Raw genomic sequence first — 26,115 nt, forward strand, 5'->3', positions numbered from 1 at the left:
CTATTTTAGTTGGCTTTGGATTTTTATCCAATTCCTTTTAACCTCGAAATCAAACCAATATCAATATGCTTCAAAGTTAAACTAACTTGCAACAACCACAAGGATTAAACGCGAGCAGATTAACTAAAGTACCTAAACAATCCGAAATTACTAACGATTTTAAACTACCAAACAGGCCATGATCCAGTTTTAAAACGATTGGCATTTTGACATAATTAAACCTTTACACAATTTAGACTACTAACAATGCTGGTGGTCCAATTTCAAAGTAGCTGAAACATTTTTAAACAACTACGCCTTAACTGCAATAGCCCTAATAAACTGGTGTGCCTCAATACTAATGACTCCTCTGAATTCCTAATTTCAAATTAACACATGGCAACATGAATAACAATCCCAAACTAACTTAAAACTAACATTACTAAACACAACACTCAGATGATCGTGAAAGGAAATCGAATCAACTTAACAGTCCAATACAGTCCACTTTTAGTTGCAAACGAAAATCTAGTGAAATTCTGAAGTATACATGAAATAATATGAAAACTGCCAGAGAAGCCAGCCATAGTTACAAACGAGAATCTACTGGAATTTTATACTACATGAGATACAATAGACATGTCAACGGAGATTCATTCAGCATTTTACTTCATGTCCACAAACTTGAAAGTTACAGGATATGTACCTGGGAAATAGAACAAAATGAAGGAGAAAGTAGAATCAGCCAGCAGTAGTCAACAATCAACAGTGTTACGCAGCAGAGAACAAACAACAGCAACCCAGAAATTGATTCAACAGTCCAGAAATATTCTAAATCAAACTAGACCAGTAAATTGACCAAAAAACAACTTGAATAACCCAAATGAACTCGAAACTAAACCCAGGAACACCTCTGATCCTTCAGCCAACAAAACACAAGGATTTTTCAATCTAACAGCTAGAACTTGAAATCAATCTAAGAAGTTTTAATGTAACAGTACTTTTTGGAGTTTTCTGTTGCTTTTTTTTTTGAATTTTGGAAATCTAAGATCCCTTTTTTTTTTGAATTTTGAATGTCAAACTTCAGATCTGTAAAAAAAATTGTAGAACACCTTTTTGGGGGGAATTTTTCAGGGGCTCCCAAACTTGTTCAAGAAGGCATTAGGGGTGCCTTTTATAGGCAAAGAGTGGGGCAAAATATTCTGGAAGCTTTCACACATTTTTCCCCCTTTTAATTTCAGAATTCACCTATTAAACCTTCAATTTCTGACTTGTTTCTCAAGTCACTGCCCTAAGTTTGCTAAAATCTACACTAAAGTCCTATTCTAGAAGTCCCTAGGGTGTTCTTTTAATCGTACAATACCTATACTACCCTTATCTTGGTTCTAAAATTACCATTTTGGCAAAACATGCCATTTTCAATCCCTGAAATACCCTCAAACCTCTCCTAGAATTACCAACATGTTTTAATCAATTGCACTTAACCAATTTATCCTGAAACCTAAATTTATTAAGGCTTAAACAGTAATCTAAAGAAAAACCCTAATTAACCAGTTTCCAATTGAACTAATTAACCCTAGCTAATATCAATTATTGAAATTCAAATGATCTAAACTAACAACAAAATTAAAACTATTAAATCATTATTAAACACAACTAATCATGGAACTAATCTGTCAGAATTTGATCAACAGGTAACAATTAACATAATCGAAAACTAACCAGAATCAAAACAAATTATCCAAACAACAGTTAAATTGAAACCCTATAGCCCTAATTTAAGTATCATGCAGGAAAAAATACCCTAATTGAAGCTAAACAAAAAAGTCAAAGAAGACTCAAAAATCAGAAAAGAAAAGAACAAGAAGGCTTACTGATTATGGAACAAACTCTAGCCAGCCATTGTTGTTTGAATCCTCCAAGATTCTTGACATGTAACATCCCTAATCGTGTGTTTTCAAAAGAAAACACGTGATTAGGGATATTACGGTCCAAAATCCCCAAGATTTCTGAGTTAGGGTTCTGCCGGAATTGGGATTTAGAATTTGTAATATTCCGGGCAGATTCGAGGGTTTCTAGGTATGGATTAATGATAAGGGAGGGATGAGGAACATATAGTATAAATTTGGGCCGGTTTGGGTGAGTTTATGACTTGGCCTGAAAACTTAGATTGAATATTCGAGGAGTTGGGTTGGGATTCGAGGGACATGGATATGGGGGTTGGGAAGACGAGGTGAAGGAGAGTATGGTGTGAAATTTTGGGGGCCATCGGAGCATCGCCGCCGCCGGCGGCGATTTCCGGCCGGCGGCGCTAGGGCGAAGGACGGCGGAGCAGGGTGGAGTTAGGGTGGATCCGGTGGCCGGCGTTACAAAGAGGGGGGTACGAGGAAGAAAAATTTGGTCTTTAGGGTTTGGTATTATTTTGGACACTTATATTTAAAGTCCAACATTGATCAAGGGCCGTTGGTTGAGGGTGATGGACGGTTGAGATTACTCGACGCCAAAACGGATTGATAACCTGGGGACTGGACCGGGTGGGGAGACGGACTGGGCCAAATTGGTCTGGGCTGAAGCAAATTGGAGTGGGGTCGTTTGGACTTAAACCAAATTTGGCCCAATTCAACTAGCCTAATTCCCTTTTATTAATTCATTTTGTTTTCTTTTTATTGCTTTTGCTTTTGTATTTTATTTTATATTTTTGTATTTTTATCTTGCATTTTTCTGATTCTATAACATGTAAAAAAAATTAAAACCAATACTTAATATAATTCGAGATTACACTATTCAAATCCCAAAATTACTTAAAATTCTACTTAAAAGATAAATGCAACAGTTAACAATTAAAAGTGCAAAGAAACTATTTTTGTAATTTTCTTTAATTCTAAACAAATCCATACCTAAAAATGTGAGATTAAATTCCTAAATGCAAATGCATATTTTTGTATTTTTAATATGAATTATCATGTAATCAATTAACACCAAATTCAACAAAACCCACAAAAATTGTAGAATCATTTTATTTGAAACTTTTGGAATAATTTGCTTAGGGCAAAAATCACGTGCTCACAGCAGGTACCTACTGAGTGCGAGTGCCGAGTGATGAGTGACTGGGAGGCATGAGTGATGGTGAGGTTTGCCCGAGGGGCTGTATACGAGTGATGTTTGCCCGAGGGGCTGTTTATGATTTTATCATTTTGCTCACTTTTGCATTGAACCTTTGTTCGAAAACTGTTGAAAAATATTTTTAAATGATTTTACTGGAACTGAATTTAAACAAGGTGATTTGATTCAAACTATGGTTTTAAAAGCGTGCCGTATTTTACTGAGTTTCTGTGCTATGAACTTTACTTGCATTATTGCTCGTCACTACTTCTCAGTCTTTATTTACTGTTGTTACTTATTGATTTGGCGTACTCACGTTACTCCCTGCACCTTATGTGCAGATCCAGGCATTTTTAGGCACAGTAGCGGGTGTTGATGATTCAGTTGCAGATCCATCAGAGTTAGCAAGGTAGCTGCCCGGCGATCGCAGCCCTGCTTTCCTCTCTCTTTATCTTCCCTTAGTTGTATTAAGTTATTTCCAGACTATGTTGGTTTTGATATTGTCAAACAGCAGTAGTAGATGCTTATGACTAGTGACACCCCGATGTTTGGCTTTCTTTTCCGCACTTTTGTTTTGATGTGAACTCCTTTATGAAGGTTTTATACTAAATAGCTTTGGAATTATCTTTGAAAAGAAAATATCAATTTTTTTTGGTAATGTGTCGGCTTGCCTAGTACGATGATAGGTGCCATCATGACAGGGTTAGTTTTTGGGTCGTGACAAGTTGGTATCAGAGCCTAGGTTACATAGGTCTCACGAGTCATGAGCGGGTTTAATAGAGTCTTGCGGATCAGTACGAAGACGTCTGTACTTATCTTCGAGAGGCTGCAGAACCCTTAGTAAATTTCACATTCTTGAATTCTTATCGTGCAGTATTGATTCCGCTTGAAGCGTAATCCTTTGAATTCCTTCCACGCATTCGTATGCGCACTTGAGCGCTAGGTATCAGTTGTACATCGACAGCTTACGATTCTATGGATGAGGTGCGAGATGTGATGTCAGTATGCTGATGAAGGGCCAGTCTGGAGGACTTGAGGTCGGGTTTTGACCGTAGCTTGAGCACAGAGATGTTGATTGCGTGAGCGTGCTTGTGGATTTATATGTCCGGTAGTTTCCCTATTAGTGGAATTTGTGGCTGGATGGCTACGTGATGAGTATGATGTGACTACGAGATGAGTTCATATGATTTGAATGTGACGAGAAGGATTTGCTTGAGGTGTAGAAAGAACTATTTGGTGCTTGATTCCCATCCTGATTTGACGTATAGTCTCGAGTTATGAGTGTGATGGAGGATCCTTTTCATGTTGTTTAGTTGAGGAGTAAAGTAGATTTTCATGTCGTGATATGAGTTCAGACTGAGGAAGATTAAGTGATTGCGTAATGTTTATGACTGTGGAAGGGTATAAAGAGATGTTAGTTTGAGACAAAGCAGGTGGTTAGTCTCCTACAGGGTGTCCTGAGGGTCGTGTGACCCCTATGTTATTTTGTAGTGGGTTCTCTTTTAACAGTAAAATATATGTGTTGCAATTTGAGTTTGGATCTCTTGTGAGAGTGGGCTTGACTGTTACAAGGGTGAATGCGAGATTTGCAGATGATTCGAAATGCTAGATGGTTTGTGTTACATGAGCTTATGGAGGATTTCGTTGAATCTCACCGCGATATTATGGCTATAATAAAGTATGGGTATTGTGAGTTATGGTGTGTTTCGATCTATGGTTTTGAGCCAGGTGGGGGAGTCCGCTATTGATAAGTTGATTATACGGCGATGTGTTCTATTGGTTTCGATTTGAGGTATACTTGTGAATGAGTTATGTTCAACAGAGGGTGAAATCAAGGATGACTTGAATAAAGGAATTTCTGGGTACGAGTTGTATTAGGCTTTATGAGTATATGAGAATCACTGAATGATTTGAGTTGTTATTGGTGAAGGATGTAATGCGCATGGAGCAAGAATTTATTTGGTTGCATTAAGGTGGGGTTACTTCCTTGGGTGTTGGAGTGCTAATGGGGCACATGTCGTTCGGTCCGTTTGATCAGTCTAATTGAGACTTGAGCAGAGTGGATGACTCTCGAGAATGGTTCTAATGAATTCAAGATTTGTACATGGCAATTGAGAATGTTGCGGATTTGTATATGGCTAGAAGCTGAGAGTTACATTGGATGGTGTCGAGACTCGCAGTATTTCTATATCATTATGGATTCTACATTCAGTATCAGGAAGGTAAAAATGAACAGCTTTAAATTCACAGAAGGTCTCTTCAGAGTAGGTATCTCGGTTGTGGTACTTTTGGGGTGCTTAAGAGAGCATTCAACAGCTTATGAGCCTTAGGGCGGTGTGGTTCTATGCTAAGGTCTCGTGTGGTGAGTCTTGGTTGAGGATTATAGTATTATGGCGAGGAGAAGTATCAATTTGAAGGTAATTCAGAAGGAACTCGGATTAATAGGACAACTTGGTAGTAGGTTAGATCGGCATGGTAATGGATATGATCGGTTCTTTGGGTGCTTATGATGTGGTGGGTTTCTACAGGTGTTTCGTGGCAATCCTCTTGGGTTTTTGGTGACCTGCGTAGCTTGGTTGAGATAGGAGGATTCAGTCCTGACGGTTTGGTTTTGTGCAAATTGGATTCGGAGAGTTCTCGATGGTTTCTACCACGGTTTGAGATGTATATTTCCTACTGGTGTGTGGAGCATGTTACGTATTGTGATTTTCTCCTGGATGGGATCAGATGGAAGATTCTTAGCTAATTGAGTATGTAGTTTGCTTGCGACCCATAGTTGATCTTGAGGTTTTTGTCTTTTTCATATAATGGCATAATAGGTGTGGTGTGGCATGTAGGATTGAGATTTGCATGTGCAAGGTCACGATTCAGTTATTGAAAGGAAGGTCCTGAATTCTTAGGCAGCATGGACAGTTTCAGATGACTAGGTAAATGACATTTCTACTTGGTATGGCTTGATGAGAGTATACATTACAGAAGGGGCAATGTGTTTTGATTTATGAATACTTCATTGGTGTTGTGGCACTCGCTTGTTTGATCTACTGCCGGTGTTCAAATTTTGCCTTGTGGCACAGAAGAATTATAGAAGTATTCCTTGTGGGATGATCGTGTATTGGAGTAGTGTTAGACATTCAAGCGGTGAAGTTGAGATAGGATATGGTGATCCATGTGTTCTATGTATTTGGAGACTGGGAGTTCTCATGAGTAGGTTGTTTCGTGGTTGTGGACTGTGAAAACGTAGCCGAGGTTGGTCAGAAGATAGCATGTGTTATGATTTAGTTAATGTAGACTTTTGGAGGGTTATTTATCTATCGTGATTGACCAGAGTTGATTTGGGGTTCATTGGTAGGCCTAGTATGAATGTGTTTTCTACATCGGGTCGGATTGGTTGACTCCGTACTGTTGTTGTTGAGGGATGTGTCATTCGGTTAGAGTTGAGCTTACTCATTTTCCAATATGTTCTATGATTTACCCTTCTATGCTACGAGGGGTTGTGATTCGTTGGTTATATACACCCATGGTACGGTTCTATTTGGGCCTTATGGCAGAATTTGAGCGAGATGGGTATTAGGGTGTTGAATGATTGATTGCACATTAATTATGTTCATTCCGGACTATGGTATTGAGTTATTTGCTTCTCAGTGGTTATGGTCATACACTTTTGGTGCTAAACGTCAGATTGCGCGTGGTTGTTGATTTTTAGCATTTTGACTTGAAGTATTTCATGTGGACCAGTGTTTGGATGGGATCGCACATTACAGCGAAGTTATGTTGGGATATGATCCTTTGTGTTATATTCGTGTGTTTTGGTTCTACGGTGTGTGATGGGTTCTTAGCATTGCATTGTGGTGGTACTGGTTGAGCTTGCGGGATGGTTCTCTCATTGGAGTCATTTTCTATGTTTGAGTACGTTTGAATTGTTGCGTATTGGTGCACAGATTTCACGGTTTGTGGCTCTGGGTAGTATTGGTGTGGCATGTCAGTAGAGTAGCTTGTATTTGATAAGATGAGGTCGTCGGAGCTAGAATGTATGCTATCGGATATGATTGCGGTATATTTAAAAGGGTAATATCGCTGATCGGCTTAGAAATTGGCTATAGTTCTGGTCGAAGGAGAGGGAGCTCCACAACTGGTTGATCTGATGAATGGTTATGAGTTGTTGCGTACTTCTTTCATCGTTGGCAGTATATGAAGGTGTTAGAACGAGGCTCTATTTGATAAGAGGTTTATTACCAGCGTTTGGTTGTTTTGGGCAGCTGCTGTGATTAGAAATCATCGTTGTGAGTGTTTAAGTTATGTGGTGTATCATGTGATTTCATCTTGGGTTATGGCTATGATTGGATACAGCTTGTTCAGACTTATATAGTGTGTGGATGCATGACTCTGATCTTATAGAAAATTTCGAATATGGAAATTGGATTCTAAGGCTTATGGGCTAGGTTGGATTAAGACATTTCAGTCATGTTCTGTTATCAGACCTATACGGGATAGGGTGACGTGGGATCACCCCCGAGTATGCGCATGGTAAGGTTACACGGTGATTTGATGACTTTTGGAACAACTCCGGGCATGTTCCAGGACAAACGTATGTTTAAGTGGGGAGGATGTAACGACCCGACCGGTCGTTTTGAGCATTTGCACTTCGCTCGGTTGTTTGAGGGCCTGAGTATCTCCATATGATGTATTACGACTTATGTGAATCGTCGGTTTTTGGTTTTTCAGGTTACTCGGAATTTATTTAGGGAATGATTCTCAGCTAGAAGGTTTAAGTTGGAAAAGTTGATCGGATGTTGACTTATGTGTAAACAACCTCGGATTCGAATTTTTATGGTCCCACTAGCTCTGTTAGGTGATTTTGGACTTAGGAGCGCGTCCGGAATGTGATTTGGAGGTCCGTGGTAAAATTAGGCATGAATTGACGAAAGTTGGAATTTTGGCGATTTTGGCCGGCAGTAGAAATTTTGATATCGCTGTCGGAATGGAAGAAAGTTGGAGTAGGTTCGTGGTGTCATTTCTGACTTGTGTGTAAAAATTGAGGTCATTTAGACGTGATTTGATAGGTTCCGGCGTCGTTTGTGGAATTTGAAAGTTTAGAAGTTCTTAGGCTTGAATCCGGGGGTAATTTGGTGTTTTGACATTGTTTTGAGTGATTCGAAGGTTCGACTAAGTTTGAATGATGTTATGGGATGTGTTGGTATGTTTGCTTAAGGTCCCGAGGGCCTCGGGTGAGTTTCGGGTGGTTAACGGATCATTATTTGGCTTTAGAAGTTGGCAGATTTCTAGTATTTTGTTGTAGAGATTTCCTTCACCGCGTTCGCGAGAAGGCTATCGCGTTCACGAAGGGTTATAGAGAACTGAGGAATTTTTGTTCACCGCGTTCGCGAAGGGGAGGACGCGAACGCAAAGGTTGAACCTGAGTGTGCATCGCGGACGCGTATGAGGGGTCGCGTTCGCGAAGAGAAATGGGGGCAGCTGGGGACCCCAGGCCGTTGGTCTTCACGTTCGCGAGGAAGGCGTCACGTTCGTGATGTGTTGAGCTAGATAAGGTACACATTCGCGAGTGGGGTATCGCGTTCGCGTAGAAGAAATTCCCGGGCCGAGGCAGTTGTGCTTCGCGAACGCGAGGGTACTACTACGTTCGTGAAGAGGAAAATCTGGGCAGGCAGTGTTATATGTTATATTCAAAATCGAGGGTTTGAAACCATTTTTAATATTTTGAGCTAGAGACCACGGATTTGGGCGATTTTTGAAGGCATTTTCAGGGAGTTGATTGGGGTAAGTGTTCCTCACTTGATTTTGGTTAGATTCCATAATTGTATCTTGATTTCTATCATCTAAATTGGGAATTGGGGTGAAAAATTGAGGGGGGAGGGGGGAGGGGGGAATGGAAGAGTTCTTAAGAGAGTAATTTGGGGATTTGAGGAACCAAATGAGGTCAGATTTTGATGAAATTGGTATGGGTAGACTAGTGAGTGAATGGGTTTTCTAGTTTTGTAATTTTTGACAAATTTCGAGACGTGCGCCTGGGGGCCGGGTTTGAGCCGATTTTGGGTTCTGGGTCTAATTTAGTAGTTTTCCTTGTGGAATACATTCCTTTAGCATATATTGATGGTATTGTACTGGTTGTGAATATATTCGGAGCATTTGGAAGCCGAATCGAGGGGCAAGAGCATCGTGGAGTAGAGATTTGATAGGTTTGAAGTAAGTAACGATTGTAAATCTAGTCCTAAGGGTATGAAACCCTGGATTTTGTGTCATGTGACTATTTTGAGGTGACACACATGCTAGGTGACGGACGTGTGGGCGTGTACCGTTGGGGATTGTGATTTGGTCCGTCCCGTATCAACTATAAAGCTGAATATTTTGTTGAAACTACATGCTTCCTACGTGTTTTGGCAAGAATTTCTGTAGATCAGGCTGGATGCCATGTTTAGGCCTTATGCCAGTGTTGTTTGGACCCTTAGAGGTCTTTTCTTGCTATCCTCTCATTGTTTTCGATTGGAAATCTATACTCAGTCATGCTTATACTTATTTACTGCATAACTCAGTCTCTATTACTTTATTCTGATGCATCATATAAATGCTATTTGGGCTGAGTACTTTGTTCTCTTTCTGAGAGCCCGAGAGGCTGGAGAGGTTGATGACTGAGTGAGGCCGAGGGCCTGATTGTGAGGATATTTATGGGATCGGGCTGCACGCCGCAACATGTTTTATTGATTTATGATTGAGTGAGACCGAGGGCCTGGTTAATTTATGCTATGATTGGCTTGTTATAGCTCTTGGGCTGAAGGAGCCTCTCCGGAGTCTGCACACCCCCAGTGAGCGCAGGTACCTACTGAGTGCGAGTGCTGAGTGCTGAGTGCTGAGTGACTGAGAGGCATGAGTGATGGTGAGGTTTGACCGAGGGGTTGTATACGAGTGATGTTTGCCCGAGGGGTTGTTTATGATTTCATCATTTTGCTCACTTTTGCATTGAACCTTTGTTCGAAAACTGTTGAAAAATGTTTTTAAATAATTTTACTGAAACTGAATTTAAACAAGGTGATTTGATTCAAACTATGGTTTTAAAAGCGTGTCGTATTTTATTGAGTTTCTATGATATGAACTTTACTTGCATTATTGCTCGTCACTACTTCTCCGTCTTTATTTACTGTTGTTACTTACTGATTTGGCGTACTCACGATACTCTCTGCACCTTGTGTGCAAATCCAGGCGTTTCTGGGCACGGTAGCGGGTATTGATTATTTAGTTGCAGATCCATCAGAGTTAGCAAGGTAGCTGCCCGGCGATCGCAGCCCTGCTTTCCTCCCTCTTTATCTTCCCTTAGTTGTAGTCAGTTATTTCCAGACTATGTTGGTTTTGGTATTGTCAGACGGTAGTAGTAGATGCTCATGACTAGTGACACCCCGATGTCGGGCTTTCATTTCTATACTTTTATTTTGATGTGAACTCCTTTATGAAGGTTTTATACTAAATATATTTCCAGACTATGTTAGTTTTGATATTGTCAGACGGTAGTAGTAGATGCTCATGACTAGTGACACCCCGATGTCGGGCTTTCATTTCCGTACTTTTATTTTGATGTGAACTCCTTTATACTAAATAGCTTTGGAATTATCTTTTAAAAGAAAATATCGATTTATTTTGGTAATGTGTCGGCTTGCCTAGTACCACGATAGGCACCATCACGACAGGGTTAGTTTTTGGGTCATGACAGTGGTGGTGGCTATATCCTTCTTGGAGATGAAGAAGTGGGTCCCACATGGAAGAAATAAAACAAAAAATATAATTTCAAGAGCTTTCACATGCCCAAAGTTGTGTGAAAATCAAACATTTTTCCATGTCAGCTCAGGGTGTCCAAGAGACACACCTGTGCCAAGTTTAAATGTCTGCTTGACCATTGAGTAAGTTGGTGCGTGAGATAGACATCTGAGGCCAACTTCAAGTGTATCTTTATGTATTTTGCCTTTATTTTTCTTACCCTTCTCTGTTTACTCTCTCTTATTTCTCCTTTCTCTCTCCAAATTTAGTGTTTACCCCGCCTGTCAGCCATACTTTTTCACACCAATTTTGCTCTTATCTCTTCCTGCTAAATCATTAAATAGGCATTGCTCATGGGTCTCTAACAAATTCTATTTATTTTTAAGCTAGAATAGGAAACTATATTATTAAAAGAGTTAATACCCTCAAACCCGCTTAAACTATATAATCTTTGTCAGTTTCCTACCTAAACTATCTAGTGTCTCCGTAAATCCCCTGAACTATATCCCCCTTCATAATAAAACTCTCCCGTCGTTTATGTGGCATATTGTGTAAAATAAGTCGCCTAAGAGTGCGTGAAGGGTGACAATAACCATTAAAATGGGCCCACCTGACAGCAACTAACGACTATTTAGCCCTTTTTTTTAAAAACTTATATTTTCTCCTCTTTTTCTTTATATTTCACCTTTCTTCTCTGTTTTTTCACCTTTCTTCTCCATTTCTTCATCAATCCATTTGAAATTCTCTCTCTGTTGTTATTGTTGAGTTTATTTCTTATCTTTATCGTTTTATCCATCCTTCATTTTACCCAAATTTATTTGAAAGAAGGGACACCCTTTCAAGTATTTGTAATAGGGAATAAAGAATAGGACTTATATTGAAGCTATCTTCTTTAACAGCTAAGGTATTTCCTTCAAACAATCTTCAGAATCTTCAGTACCCTAAATCCTAATTCTTTACACTGATTCACCAGCAAAACCTTAGATTTAATCCTGATTTCGAATAGCGGCAATAGTAGACAGAGAATCGATGGTAGAAACCCTGATTAATGGAGAGAATCATCACTTAGAAAAGGCGTCGATGAGAGAATTTTTCCGATGAGAGCAAAGAGACCATACTGTTAGAGGAGTAAATGACGGACTTGAGTAACAAAATCCCATTTTTATTTTTCCACGTAACTAGATTAACATATACTAATTAAGCATGTTTTTATGATTAACGTTATTAATTATCTACGTGGATTGTCACATGGCAGGTTTTAAAAATTATTTAGAGCGTGTATCATACACACTAGTAAGAATGAGACGAGGGATTTTATTATGAAGGGGGATATAATTCAGGGGATGTTCGGGGACACTCGATAGTTTAGGTAGGAAACTGACAAAAGATTCTATAGTTTAGGCGGGTTTGAGAGCATTAACTCTAATGGAAAAAAAAAAAAAAAGACTTACCACACATTCCAATTTAAGTTTGCGAGGGTAGTATTGGTAATTCCATTTTATTGATCCTTACTTTAGGTGTAAGCAAGTTTATAGAGTAATATTTGAAAATGAGATGATATAAATGTGTTGTAGGCAAGCTGTTGAGAAAACGGGTAGTTTAAAAATTAAATGAAAAACATTGAGGACTTAAACCTAAGAAATAAGGTGTAAGAGAAAATAAGACAGTTTTCTAAGGAACATCGAGTCTTAGAGCATGTTTGCCCAAGCTTCTCGGAAGCAAAAAGCATATTTTTCTTGTTAAAAAAAAATACATTTTGAAAAATTTAAAATGTTTGGTTAAAATAAAAAAGTGCTTTTGAGCAACAACAGAAGCAGTTTTTCTACTTTTAGGGAGAAACTATAAATTCTAATTTCATCCAAAGAGCAGAAGCAAAAGCAGAAAATTAATTTATTCAAGACAAAAGTATCCTTACATTAAATTTATAATTTTCAAATTATCCTTCACTAGTTTAACAAATCTATTTTCTTTTCCTCTTTTACCATACATTTCTTTTCTTTTTTATTCTATCATATTTTTATTCTTTTTCTCCTATTTCTCTTTGGAATATTTTTTCTACTATAAATAGATTTCTTCTTTTATATAGTGATTTATAAAAATAGATTTTTAATTTATATTGAGTGATATATTTTGATATATTTATATTTGGAATAACTATATTTTATAATGATTGAATATTTAAATTATATTTTAATTTAATAAATATTTAAACTCATTTATATTTTTTAAATAATAGTAATTGCAAATTAAACCTTTACGATCTTTTTTCGTAATTTGGTACTCAAAAAGTACTTTTTGGAAAGATTGGCCAACACAATTTGCTTGCAAAAAGCACAACTTAATGAATTGACCAACCACAAACTACTACTTTGCAAAACTACTTTTTTAAAAAGCACTTTTATTCTGTAGTTTTTGGGGGCAAACGGGCTCTTAATTTCCCAACCGAAGTGATTGTTGATCTGACATTAGGCTTAGCAAAACAAGAAGGACGAATTTGTTCATTTGCAGATATACGAAGGACTGAAATTGCAATTTCCCTTGTCAATCATCACATTAATTTCAAAATAAATAGTGTCAAATTATGTACAGTATCATAACTAGCAAGATTAACAAAATCGCTAGTAAAAGAAGGAAAAAGTCTGCTATAATAGTCTGATCTCTCGTTACCAACAACAACAAAAAAAAAAAAAAAAAAATCATTTTCATCAAAATCTGTTAATCTGATCTAGAGAAATGGTTTACGTGCCCAAAACCTCGACGTCACAAAATACAAACAGGAGAAACCAGTTCGGAAGGAGAAGGTTGGGATAGCTAGCTGACAGGCAGTCAAGTACAGAGTCCTTTCATCTCCAAGTGATAGCTTCAGATTTGCTAGTCCTCATCCACCAATCAGTCGACTGATGGCTTGAAACGTCCATTGGGGACGAACAAGGAAATGGTAATTCTTTCACAAAGTTCAGATTAATTCATGCCCATGACGCTTTTCCAAAATACGCCCTACCGCCCACAGGTACAAAGTAATTCTGTCCACCTATATAAAAATATCCTAAGATTTTTTCGTCTACGCTTGAATTTGAACCTTGATATCCATATTTGCATCCATTTCATTGACCACTAATCCACAAGGTACAGTAAATGATAATTTTTGTAGTATCCTTTTTCTCCTCCTATTTCTTTTTGGTTGGTTTGGGAGGGGGGGGAGTTTCAATAGGGGTTCAGAGTTTTTTATGGAGTCAGGGGAGGGGATGAAGATTGAAAACAGTAGAGTAAGGAGAAAATAAAAGAGGAATTGCTTGCATCTTTTTTTTTTCTTTTCTTTTCTTTTTTGTTGATCTCCCAAAAAAAATAGAGAGAAGTGAAGTTTACATTTCTGTAGGGGCAGAATAGAAGAAAAAGATCTGCCTTCTCTGAATCTATACATAATAACTCAGACCCAACTTTCGTCAAGTAATAGCTATATTATTGACCCAACCATCTACGTAAAGAAGCCCAGCCCCCTACTAGGAAGGAAGAAACGTAAGACTAAAAATTACATATTCCTCTAGAATCACTAAAATTAGCAAGCTGTGAGAGGGTGTAATGGTTAGATCTCCTTGTGGAGGAAAAAAATTTGTGGAAAGTGTAAACCTAATTCATGAACTTTCGGCAGTTTGGAGCTTTACACAGGCAAGGAACTTTGAATTCTTCACATTCGTCTGGATCAAACAAGTAGTCATACCTGTCATTATTGCGGCCGAATAAAATAAATCAGGGGCAGACTTGCTAATGTTCAGGCATTAGTGTGTGTGAGTGCAATGTGAGAGAGAGAGAGAGAGAGAGAGAGAGAGAGAGAGAGGGAGGGAGAGAGGGAGAGAGAGAGAGAGAGAGAGGTACGTTAATTCATCACCAGCAGACACATTTGTCTTTGCGATAAGTACAACCCGACTCTCATCAGCTCCTACACTCATGATTCTTGCATAACAGTTTGGCATGCACTGTGAAAATAACAAAGCAAAAGCGCAGAAATAGTCAAGTACGAGGAACCATCAATAAAGGTAACCTGAGAATGAAAATATTGCATCTATTGACTTGCTAAATTTGCTGACTACAGATAAATTATAAGTAGAAGAAATATGATTTCAATGGGGCACATAATTCATAGCATTACCAGGTGTAAGGAGACTTTGCCATGATAGGATCGTACAAAAATATTTAGAGTATATTGAAAACATATTTAGCAATCAAAATGTACACTGAAGCATATTTTATCTGGTTCAAGATAAGGCTCCAGTCAGAAAAATTTTCTCTGATATTAGATTAGGTTCAGATTACAAACAAGTTTAGACCTAATATAATCTTGAGCGGCATGATTGGTATTCAATTCTTTTGCCCTGTTAAAATCATCAATGACATTAATTTCATTAAAGCAGTAACTCCATAATGCAGTCGCTACTCCCATTTGTTATTAGCCGAGCAAAACTATTATCAACTAAAAAGCACTAGGTGATGGGAAGAGCTACCCAGTACATGCGATGGAACTGCGATTATTCTTCTTTATCATTTGCACTCATTTGGTGATTCCTCGGTGAAGCATGACCTTCGCATGCATATATACTTGCAATGTATAAATAGGTGGGTTGGCCTGGATTTAATGACCGTTTGTACCAGCTGTTGGGCTGACATTTTACAACCAGAATTCCTTTTCCTTTTATTTTTTTCCTTTCAGATTAGCAAAATTTGAAATTCCACATTTCTCTTTATCCAGCACCACTTTAGTCAGCTCCAAAACCAATGTAATGGGATTGAAACTGATCTCATTCAATTTTAGTTCACTAGTCTTTGCTTTTTCATTTGCTGGTTTTGATAACAAGAAGCAGCACAAAGTTAATACTATATGAAAAAGAATAGATAAAAAGGAAACTATGATCACTTTCTCAAGGAAAAAGAAAAGGATTGACAAGATCTAAGAGAAGAGAAGCATCTAAAACGATGAAAGAAAAGTGGTACTTACTGAATGGTTAATTAAACGTGCAATGTTCCCCTTATCAGTGGCGTCCACCACAACTTCTTCACTAATCTTAAATAACTGCATAAGATAATTCAATGACATTAATTGGTGCTTGTGACCACGCACGGGTTGGAGAGAGAGAGAGAGAGAGAGAGAGAGAGAGAGAGAGAGAGAGAGAGAGAGAGAGAGAGAGAGAGAGAGAGAGAGAGGAGTGAAAAGAACCTACATAGCAATCTTTTCCCTCAACACGATACCGTGCCTCCCTCAAATCTGCAACACTGCGTCTGATCTGCTCACCACGATACTCAAGAACCTGAAACAAGTAAATGCATGCTCTACTAAGTAACTTCTAGATTTGATGCTGACGTAATCAGAAATACGAGCACTTCGGTCAGTAAGTGATTATTGAGATGAAAGATAATCATGTAGCATACTCAAGCAAGGAGGAACTAGTTCTCATTAGAAATGTTCAGAGGTTACGACACAAAAATCATTGACTATCAAGAAAAGCTCCTAAACATGAAATGTAGGACTCCATTTCCAAGTGATTACTCGGACTGCCATTTCTTCCTTTTCATAATAATATGATCAATGAATTGACTATGGGTAACCAGTAAGAACTAAAAAAGATTAAACATACCATCTCTCCTTCTGGTATCTTTATACGAGCAAAAAGACCCCATCTATGTATCCCAGATCTACCAAAGCAAACACGGTCATTTTCTGTTCTCTGCAATTGCAAAATAAGATGAAGATGCTGAGAATATGTGCTGAAATGCTGTTAACTTGATGAGCAGCAGTGTTAAAAAGAATGCCTGTAAATCACGAAGCCGCTCCCTAAAGGTAGAAAAAGTTTTGGATCCCTTGACTTCCTGTTAAAAGGAAGAACAGAATAATTAAAAATAATTACCATAGAAGCTAAGAGAGAAACTAGTGACAGGAGAACATTAATTTACACAGGAAGGAGGGAAGGATATGGGAGGGAGGAAGAAATTTACTTTAATAATGTTCAAACTTCGTATTGAACTTGAAGAATGGTGACAAGGTCCCCTCACGTGGTGGGCAATGGCAGATTCTCCTGCTCCCTGACAAGCAAAAAATAAGGAGATTCATAAACCATTTAGGATGACTAAACAACAGACACCAGCTAGTTAAAAATTTGTGATAGAAGGCAAATGAGTGAATGTCAACTAAAAAACTTAAACCACAAACATAACATACCAATCAATACCAGGTAGCATAACTAGAAAATTTAAGGTAGTTAAAAAGCACGACTAAAAGCAATAATGGTTATTGGACTTATAAATAGAACAAACCACGGAAGATATTAAGTATCAAATAATAAGCAAATTGTAGATAGATATCAGAACAAAGTTTAGTTCTTATATCTCTAATGTCTTCTCGTGCACAGAGATGCTAATAATGAATTCACACATTAAGAGTTTCATGGTTCAAAAAACCAAAAGGGAGCAACGCTTTTCAGTTGCCTAGAGTCATAAGGGCGCTATTTAGGGAAAATGCGGACAAGTTTAGGGGGCTGCTTACGACTTTGGCCTTAAATAAAACATAAGTTCTTTCATTTCCTTCCTGTGTATATTAATAAACTTGGCTTAATCAATCATAACATTGTGTATTGGTAACATGGTGTAATACCTTATCACGCAATCGATTATAAACACGACACCTTGCTGCAGAGAATGGCTCGATCTCTTCTATCTCTGCTGCTGGAGCTTCCTGGAGTTGCAGTCTACTTGTTGAAATTAGACGTGAACCTGTGTGCTTACTGTTTTGAAGAAGGCTTCTAGCAGAGAATACCCCTTTGGGAGTTTGAATAATGAGAACGGTATCCGGATTGGGAGCCCTGTAAAATTGTGAAGCCATTAGAAGCAGTTATTAACAAAGATACACTTGGCATTTTTTTTTCAGGTGATTGGCAACACAAGTTAGACCTAAAGCCCCCATTAAATGTCATTAATTGAATAATCAAGTATCCATTATTCTGACTGAAAAGTAGTTCTCATAAATGACTAACTTCCTCTTTCTTCCCTTTCTCAGACTCCTTTCTTAATTTTGACTGGCAAAAAAAAGAAAAAAAAAAGAAAAAAAAGAAATGGAGCAGTACCTGTGGTAGGCACAATATGAAACCATTCTTGTGACCTGTTTTCCATTTTTCTCCAAGCAGTGCAGCTGCAGTTTGAAAAGTATTAACATCCAGGATCAAATGACAAAGTATAAGGATAGGGGCAAATATAGCTGAACTGGTGAATGCGTTGACTAAACAACATAAAATGAACTAGTCATCATGTCAGATTTACAAATCAGATGTAACAGTACCCAAAATGTGCTGGCAGTTAAGGCATTAGAATAACTGATTGAAAATGGATAATCAAAACGCCAAAAGGAAGGATGTACCGATGGAAAATAAAAATGGAAAAGATCTGCATGTGCACATGCTTGTTAGCCGAATGATGAATAAACAGTTACCATAACACATGTTATAAATATTTTATACACTAACTGGACAGCTCTGTTTCCTTTATGTGGGCACTAAAAGGAATGATAGGCTCTGAAACAGGAGGAAGTTACATACTCTGGAAAGTACCTATTAAATTCAATGACAATAACAGATTAGATAAGTAACCTCACCTCCATGCGATACCCTGCTCTTGATGCGCACATAGCATGGTAATAAGTCGAGCACTTGCAACATTGTGTGCAGGAACCATGAATTTGTTTGCAGATCACACATATCTGAAATTTACCAAGTTAATGCTCACTTCAGATTCAACAGGAGAGTTCTTGCTATAACAAAGTGTTTTTCCATTTTGATTTGAGATTCAGATCTAAAGAAAGCCTATATTAACTTATATTAATTGGAACAACAACGCCAAGTTGATAGCATGTTACGTTATAGATGACAATTGGGTGACCAAGACAAAGTAAAGTCTTCTAATGTACATTTGTTAATATATATCAACCAAATAATTTGATTAGGTATGATACGATCCGGAGAGTCAGTGTTGGTATGATCGCTTTAGAGGAGCTCTTTCCACTCTTATAAGATATCGATTACAATGTTTGCCTCTAGTAGCAATTGGCTCCCCCTTAACAAGGAAGGCTGAGGTATTCAAATTGTCAAGTTGCCATGTCCATTATGAGGTCTGAATTAGTAAACAGAAACATTTAATTTATAATATTATGTCCTTTAACTTCGTGAAGTAAACCAGCACCTAAATCATCAGTATGGATAATGTCAGTTTTAGCTGGATGAGAAACAAATATTGCTACAGAAACTTTTCATTATATTCTGTTACCAGAAACAAAAATGAATACAAAAGAAAGATGTAGGGTTATGAACTTCATCTTAAATTTCACTTAAAACCCATTTCAGATTTAAAAAATTAGGTGAGAAAAAATCAGTACAGACATCTTCAAATAATTTTGCTTCCTCCGCCTATCCAGGATAAAAATCTCATACTGCAAATGAGATATGTTACATAATATTATATCTTTTTATAAGAAGGTAAAAGGCTATGTTACATACTATTATGCCATAACACAGTATTTTCTCCATCACTCAAGCCACTTTCCTTCTGGAGATAACACTAAAGTGAGATCACTGGATTTGCTCCACAACGTGGAATAACATTTGCCCAAAACAAAAAGCTTACCTTCACAAAAGAATTTGAAGGGATTCTCAAAATTCCAACAGCAGGCTCCATTTTCTCATCACTAGCAAAACAAACTTCAGGTTGGAACCAAGCACAAGTAACATGAACCCACAATGGCTTAATATCTGTGGGCTTCAAAGCGCCTCCTAAATTAAGCAACAATATAAGGTTAGTAATTGCAGGTGAAAGGAAATAGTTTGAAAACAGTTTGGCCAGATCCAGCAGCACTACAATAAATAAATAATAGTAATTAGTGTCATGCCTTTCACAGGACAAAGACAGCATTCCCGTTCAATCTCAGGAGTCTCGCAAGATCTGCAGACCCACGAAGTGAAATCCCGAACATTTCTTGCTCCATAGCATTCTTGATGAACAGCTATTTGACACCTGATGAAAAATAGAATTTCAGTACATTTGTTTTCTTTAAGGAAAAATTTGGAATATCATCTTAAGATTAAACAACCTTTGCAAAAGAAAAATAAACAAGGAACCAAGAAATTACTTGATAAACCCACCAAAACATATACTCCTAAATAAAACCTAGCGCACACATATCCTATTTCAAATCAAAATCTTTTCCAATGAGAAGTAACCAGAAGTTGGTATTCAAATCAAATACTAACAACGAAAGTCTCCAAAATTGAACACATATGAATAGTTTCCACTAATCTCCTACCAGGCAGATTAGCTTTTTGAAGTTTGGTCATACCTAATGCATATAATAATTTTGTTGTAGTCCCAATCTTCAACCCATCGACATACTGCACACCTTTCTGTGGTCCACTTTGCATAAACAGGTTCATACTTTTCTGTATCATTGAAGAAAAGAATTGACAACTGATTAGTGCTTTTTAATTAAAGCAGCAGATGTGGTTATGGGCCATGGGACATAGCCAAAGTGTAGTAATACAGGTATGGATGCAGAGGTCAGGAGCATCTAAAGCATAAATATTTGGATTCAGATCCAGACAGAAATATGAATACGGGTATAAGGGGGATTCAAATATTTAGGCTTGTCTAAATTGTTATTTTTTTGAAGAAAAAAAAAGTGGTTACTAGGTAGTGTCTAAATATTTAGCACAATTCAGTATTGTTACTTAATTGGAACAAATAGTGGCTGCCAGAGTTATGCGACACAAAGATGCAGAGGGACACAAATGACAACCAACGAGCAATAAGACACGCAGGGATGATGATTTCAAAAATTAAAAGTAACATTTATATCTTCTGATCCCCAGTTCAAGTTCATGCACAACCTAAATCCATTTGAAGAGCATGGACATCTATTATTTGATGTTATTATCATATTAAAAGTTTGTAGAGTTATAGAGTCTTCTTTCTATAGATGATCGATCCACCTCTCCGCTTCTATATGTAAATTTAAATTCATCTTTAAAAAATAAAAATTTCTTCTCCAACAATATGATTAGGACCATATAAAAAATGTGGAGGGAAAAAAAGGAATTTGCTGAGACATGATTGAGGACAATATAAGTGATAATAATGAAAAAAGGATTAGAACATGGTATGTTGACAAGTATCCTGCTTCTAACACATATCTTCTAGTATGCTGGCACAATGCCATTTTAAAAGTACATATGTTGCATAGATGTGGAATGTCTCTCCCAAAACAAGTAAATAAAGCAAAGCATGTACCTCGGAGAAAACTTAGCAGCTTTTGTCTCCGTACTTTTAAAGGAGGACGTTTAACCGATTTGGTAGAAACAACATTCTGTGCATGATACTCTGCCATTTCTAGCATCTGTGGAGCAAAACAAGATGTTACCTGCCTTACTTCATTTGTGAATCAAAAGACCGTAGCTTACAGAATGCAACTGAGTTGTGACTTCAGATAAAATATTTTTGAGAATGAACCCATGCCATGTAAAATTGTGAGAGCACTGTTGCCCTTATCAACCAAAACAAAAAAACGCGAGAACACTTTCCAATAAAATCTTCATAATTGACAGGTTATGAAAGAACACAGTTTTTCCCATGAAAAGCAAAGGAATGATATCTGCTAACGCATGAATCAATTTCAGATCAATTCCCAAATGTCAATAGTTAAAATACTCTTAACAATACTATTTATCAAAACACATTTTTGAAGTTCAAATTCTAGAAGAGAAAGCTATTACATCAAACATATGACGAACCTCAATAATGCATCTTATATTTTTTACTGCCAGTAATATTGAAGAAATCAAACTTCCTCTTCATACACAGTGAGATCGTGTCATGTGCCCATGATGACATTCGATGTACTTATTCCTAGAAAATAAATGCAGCCACCACAGACTGAAACAACGGCACACATAAAAGGAAGCAATGGGGCATGTCAACTGCTCTTAAACTTACGGGTGAACTAATTTGCAAAGCTGTTACATCAAAATCTTACCAACATAATTCTATTGATAAATTACAATTGTATGATAGTTCCTTATCAAAGAACTACTATTGTATGATAGTATCCAATAAAAATGTGTAGTCCATGTCAAATCATAAGCAGAATAAGAAACTGAAGAATACAAACCCATTGTTCGAGAGGTAGCAAAGAACCCTTCACCCTGACACTGGTCTTCCAGTTTTTTATTTTAGAACCTGTGTGCCTCTCCCATTCACTAAGTGCCTGTTTTTCTGCTCCACAATATCCACACTTGCAAACAACTCTGGAACAAAAAGAAAGGAGAATATGATTGCAAAATATATGACCTGAGTCATTGGTAAGCAAATCCCTGATCTCTTAATGCTGGAACTTGTCTTGAAGAGAACAAAGGTCCACCCAGAAAAATCACATGTAAACAATTTGATAGATCAAATTTCCTAACTGCTACTTGCTTTCACGTTCACTGTTTTGCATTCCACAAAGGTTAGGTAGAATTTTTTAAATAAGACAAATGTTAGATAGAATTAATCAGTTAATTCCAAAAGTTACCATCTAAGTGTTCAAACCTCCACTTAATTATAAAATCCGAGATTTATAAAGGAAACACTAACAAACACAGAGTAAGATTCAGAAGTATGAGAGCTGCTACAGGGAAAAAACAGGTATTTAAACTCTTTATACCAGACAGACAACTTAAAGGAAGTGATGCACAGCATCAGACAGAGCCAATCGCTGGTGAGTGATAAAGAACCAGTGGACATAACGAAGGCCCATATACACTTACAGGTGAAGCCTTGGGAAATAAATGCCTTCCACTCCTGAGCAGATAACAGAAACCTTGTCTGGCAATGCTACTGTCTGACAATCATTTTTGTTGTTTCTGAACCAGGAAACAGTAAATAGTTAGTTCAAACCACAAGCTTTCAACTTAAACACAACTGATTGATGAGACTAACTTGGCCTTAGAATTCATGTTTTCTGAGTCAGACAATTCAAAGTTAAATCTTGCTCTGCATTCTGGACAATAGTAATCAGAGGTACTCAGCTCCTGAAAAAATATGGACAGCAGATTATGTTATCGCAAAGTAGAAAATAAAACATGGATATTGAAAGGGAAGAAAAAGTTTCAGCAAGATTGAGATACCTTGAAATTTTCTCTTGAGATTTTGTCACACTCAGCATGCACCCACACTTTGCAACCATCACAGCGTACCTAAACCAGCAAAGAAACTATTGTTGTTTCTATGAAGAAATATCACCATAAGTAATTCATGGAAAGAAATAGGAAGTGGTTACGAACAACCAGCAGAAGATAACAGGTTTCTCACCCAAGTTCCACTATCTGAGGGATTACGGATCTTCTTACATATGCCACAATAATGTTTTATCTTCTTTAGCTGGAGTATAAGACACAAATATTACTATCATGACATCAACATCTAGATCATCAAAGAAAGATAGAAAGATAATTTGGAAGCTGTAACAGACCCTAGCACAAGCAGTACACAGACGATTGCTCCTGAGAGTTGAGTCATTCCATTTCCTGGATGGCTTAGAAGAAAGACTCGATCCACAAGCGTCGCAAGAGTCAAGTTCTTTCTTCTTCAATAATTCCTGCACAAAGATTCTAAACACGATAAACTTACAGGAAGTACCCTATAATCTGAGACATTTGTTTCTTTCTTTTGATTTTAGGGGCTGCACGTAAGGGGAAGTACTGCAGTGAAATTTTAGCAGAATCATTCCACCCAGATCAGGATAGGAATGCTAACAAGAGGACCTCAATGGTAGTATGTTAGAAAATCAGGAAAAAAGCCTGAGTGACTCTGAAACGTGCCTGGCTTGGAGAGTTACACTCTTGGTCCTGATTTGAGTCAGAGACCTCAAATGCTCCTCGGGGAAGAGACTGGAAATAGTCTATATTGCCAGCCGCTGCATTTAGTTCAACCATCAACATCTCAATAAAGCCATTTTCAGCTAGAAATGCCTCTTCTATGGCAGAGCGAAGATCACTCGGCGTGCTGTCGTTCAAGTTAGTCTGCCCCTGAAACCTAAACAAAGCAAAGGTTCACCACACCCTGACATTACTAAGAAATTATATCAACATTAACAGACATAGCTGCCACAGACCTGTCTACATATTCCAGAAACGGAAATAGCATCCCACGTCTAATCCATGCATAATCCTGCTCATAAAAACATGTCATCTTAGTAGATACACCAATACCTCATACTTCGGCACTTTCGCATAGTGGGAGTCTGCATAATGCACAAAAGATAAAGTCTTACCCTTTGCGTGCCATTTCCAGAGTAACCAAAGAACATGACACAGACAGCGCCAGCAACTCGGAAATTTAGAACCTGCTGGGGAACTTGCGTTTCTGAATCAAGGACAACTGCGGGCCAAGCAGGACAATGTCTTCCAGATATTGCCCAAACTATGTCACCCGAATTAAAATCCTTACCACCGAACTTATTAGCTCTCTTCCCTCCCTCCACCTTCACCGTTCCATTAATGCCGCTTAAATCTATAGCTTCATCGAAATGTGTGTCGTCTGCATCTCCCAGTCGCTCATGTAATGATGTGAGTGTACTGCGAGAACTAGAATACTTCCTAGTAATATCCAAACGCTTTGAACCATTATTACACCCAATTTCACGTTTGGCATTTTTAAAGCTAAGCTTTTCTCTTGCATCCGGGTTAAATTCAGGGTCCGAAGTTGATTCTTTAACACTAGTAGTAGTTTTGCTCTTCTCTTTCTTCCAATTATCAAGAACCGAGTCATTGAATCTAGAAGGAAGTACCTGTACACGCCCCCGTGAAGTCCTCACTAGTGGCGGCCGTGAAGCCTCCTGTACTGGATTGCTCCTCCTCTGTTTTGGCAACTCAGCCACATCGGGGGCGATGCGGGAAACCTCCGTGCACCACGACGCAGCTGCTCCGCCGTTACCTCCGGCGGCGGCTAAAATTCTTTGAATACCGTATCCATTGAACGGAATTATACCAGCAGCGGCAACATCACGGAGCAGATGCAAAGGGTAATATCCACCACTGCTACTACTCTTGCGCTTTTTCCGATTACCGGAAAACTCGTCATCGGAGTCACTCACTCGGCACCGCTTCAAACTCGGCATTACCGTTTTCAAGCTCTTCTTTATAATCATTACTGCCCCAAACCCAAATACCAAATTCAGCCGTCAATTCTATCCAAAAATTAAAAAGACCTCAAATTCCTCAATCCGAAACCCTAATTTTGACTGAACAGACCCAGCAAATTGTTTAGAGAATACAAGAAGAATCAACCGAAGTAACAGAGAGCGCGAGAAAATTGAAGTAGAATCCAATTACAACAGCGAAAAATAGGGAGAAGAAGATAATATGAGAACTGAAATTGAGAAGAAGATCTGATTAGCTGAAAGAATAGGGATCTCTGCTCCACCAAGTTTCCACAAAACTGTAGATGAGAGAGAAAGAGAGAGAGAGAGAGAGATTCAAGGAAACGATTTTATATTAAAATGTGTGTGAAAAATGTGAGAAATTGACTGGGGAAATTAAATTAGGAACAATTTCATTTTGATGAAATTATACATATAGGTTGTATGAATGTATAGATAGACTGCAAGATAGAGAGGAAAAGGAATAAGGATGACTGACAAAGGGGGTGGGTATGAGGAGTTGGCGTTAAGAGTAAAGCAAAGTAATATAGTAATGCTATAGAGAGAGAGAGAGAGAGAGAGAGAGAGAGAGAGAGAGAGAGAGAATTGCCAACTTGACTCAGACGTGCTTGGAGTTAAAGATTTGCATTTTGGTTCGAGAAACATGGCTAAATTGAAGTTGGTTTTAACGTAAGACATGGCGTTTTTTATTATTTTGGGTGTTGCAGAGGTTGGTGTTTTTGTCACAAGAATGCTCTCCAAGAAACTTGGAAGCAAAAAGTGACAATGGATAATTCATGTCTTGTCAATTTTGTTTTATTGTTTTTGTTTGTTTTTTATTTTATTTTTTCTCTGAATAGGATCAGAATTTAAAATGCTTGAATTTGATTCTCGTAAAAAAATAAAAAGTAGGGATGCTTCAATTTTATTGTTTGATTTTTCACTAGAGATATTTTGCCAAGTTCTGCAAGTAGTGAATTACGACTAGATAATGGAAGCAAGAAAGAATTTAGAGGTGAAAGCTACGATAATGTGATTGAAGAAGCTTTTATTTCTTCCTTGACCAAAAAGAA

General features: G+C 37.8%; 1 protein-coding gene across 1 annotated transcript; it reads right to left on the bottom strand.

The window, feature by feature from the left end:
• Positions 13,467–25,766, bottom strand: LOC109233308 (histone-lysine N-methyltransferase ATX4-like). The gene is made up of 23 exons (XM_019399141.1): positions 24,176–25,766; positions 24,017–24,072; positions 23,724–23,937; positions 23,375–23,500; positions 23,215–23,283; positions 23,031–23,099; positions 22,843–22,934; positions 22,671–22,766; positions 22,034–22,169; positions 21,157–21,262; positions 20,210–20,309; positions 19,763–19,887; positions 19,501–19,646; positions 18,476–18,580; positions 17,952–18,016; positions 17,483–17,690; positions 16,828–16,914; positions 16,645–16,701; positions 16,470–16,559; positions 16,056–16,142; positions 15,833–15,907; positions 14,716–14,816; positions 13,467–14,560 (listed from the first exon to the last, which is right to left on the bottom strand). The coding sequence occupies exons 1-23, from the start codon at positions 25,049–25,051 to the stop codon at positions 14,470–14,472; spliced, it is 3,177 nt and encodes a 1,058-aa protein (XP_019254686.1). The 5' UTR covers positions 25,052–25,766; the 3' UTR covers positions 13,467–14,469.

Source organism: Nicotiana attenuata, chromosome 10 (genome assembly GCF_001879085.1).
Source record: "Nicotiana attenuata strain UT chromosome 10, NIATTr2, whole genome shotgun sequence".
In the NCBI taxonomy this organism is placed as follows: Eukaryota; Viridiplantae; Streptophyta; class Magnoliopsida; order Solanales; family Solanaceae; genus Nicotiana; species Nicotiana attenuata.

What these genes read in the sequence shown, in the direction of transcription:
- LOC109233308 (XM_019399141.1), bottom strand. Translation starts at nt 25,051, where the DNA reads ATGATTATAAAGAAGAGCTTGAAAACGGTAATGCCGAGTTTGAAGCGG. An exon ending in CTTCAAATTCTTTTGTGAAG is followed by an intron (nt 18,581 to 19,500) that starts GTAAGCTTTTTG and finishes GGTAAATTTCAG; the next exon opens with ATATGTGTGATCTGCAAACA. An exon ending in GAGCAGGGTATCGCATGGAG is followed by an intron (nt 18,017 to 18,475) that starts GTGAGGTTACTT and finishes TTCAAACTGCAG; the next exon opens with CTGCACTGCTTGGAGAAAAA.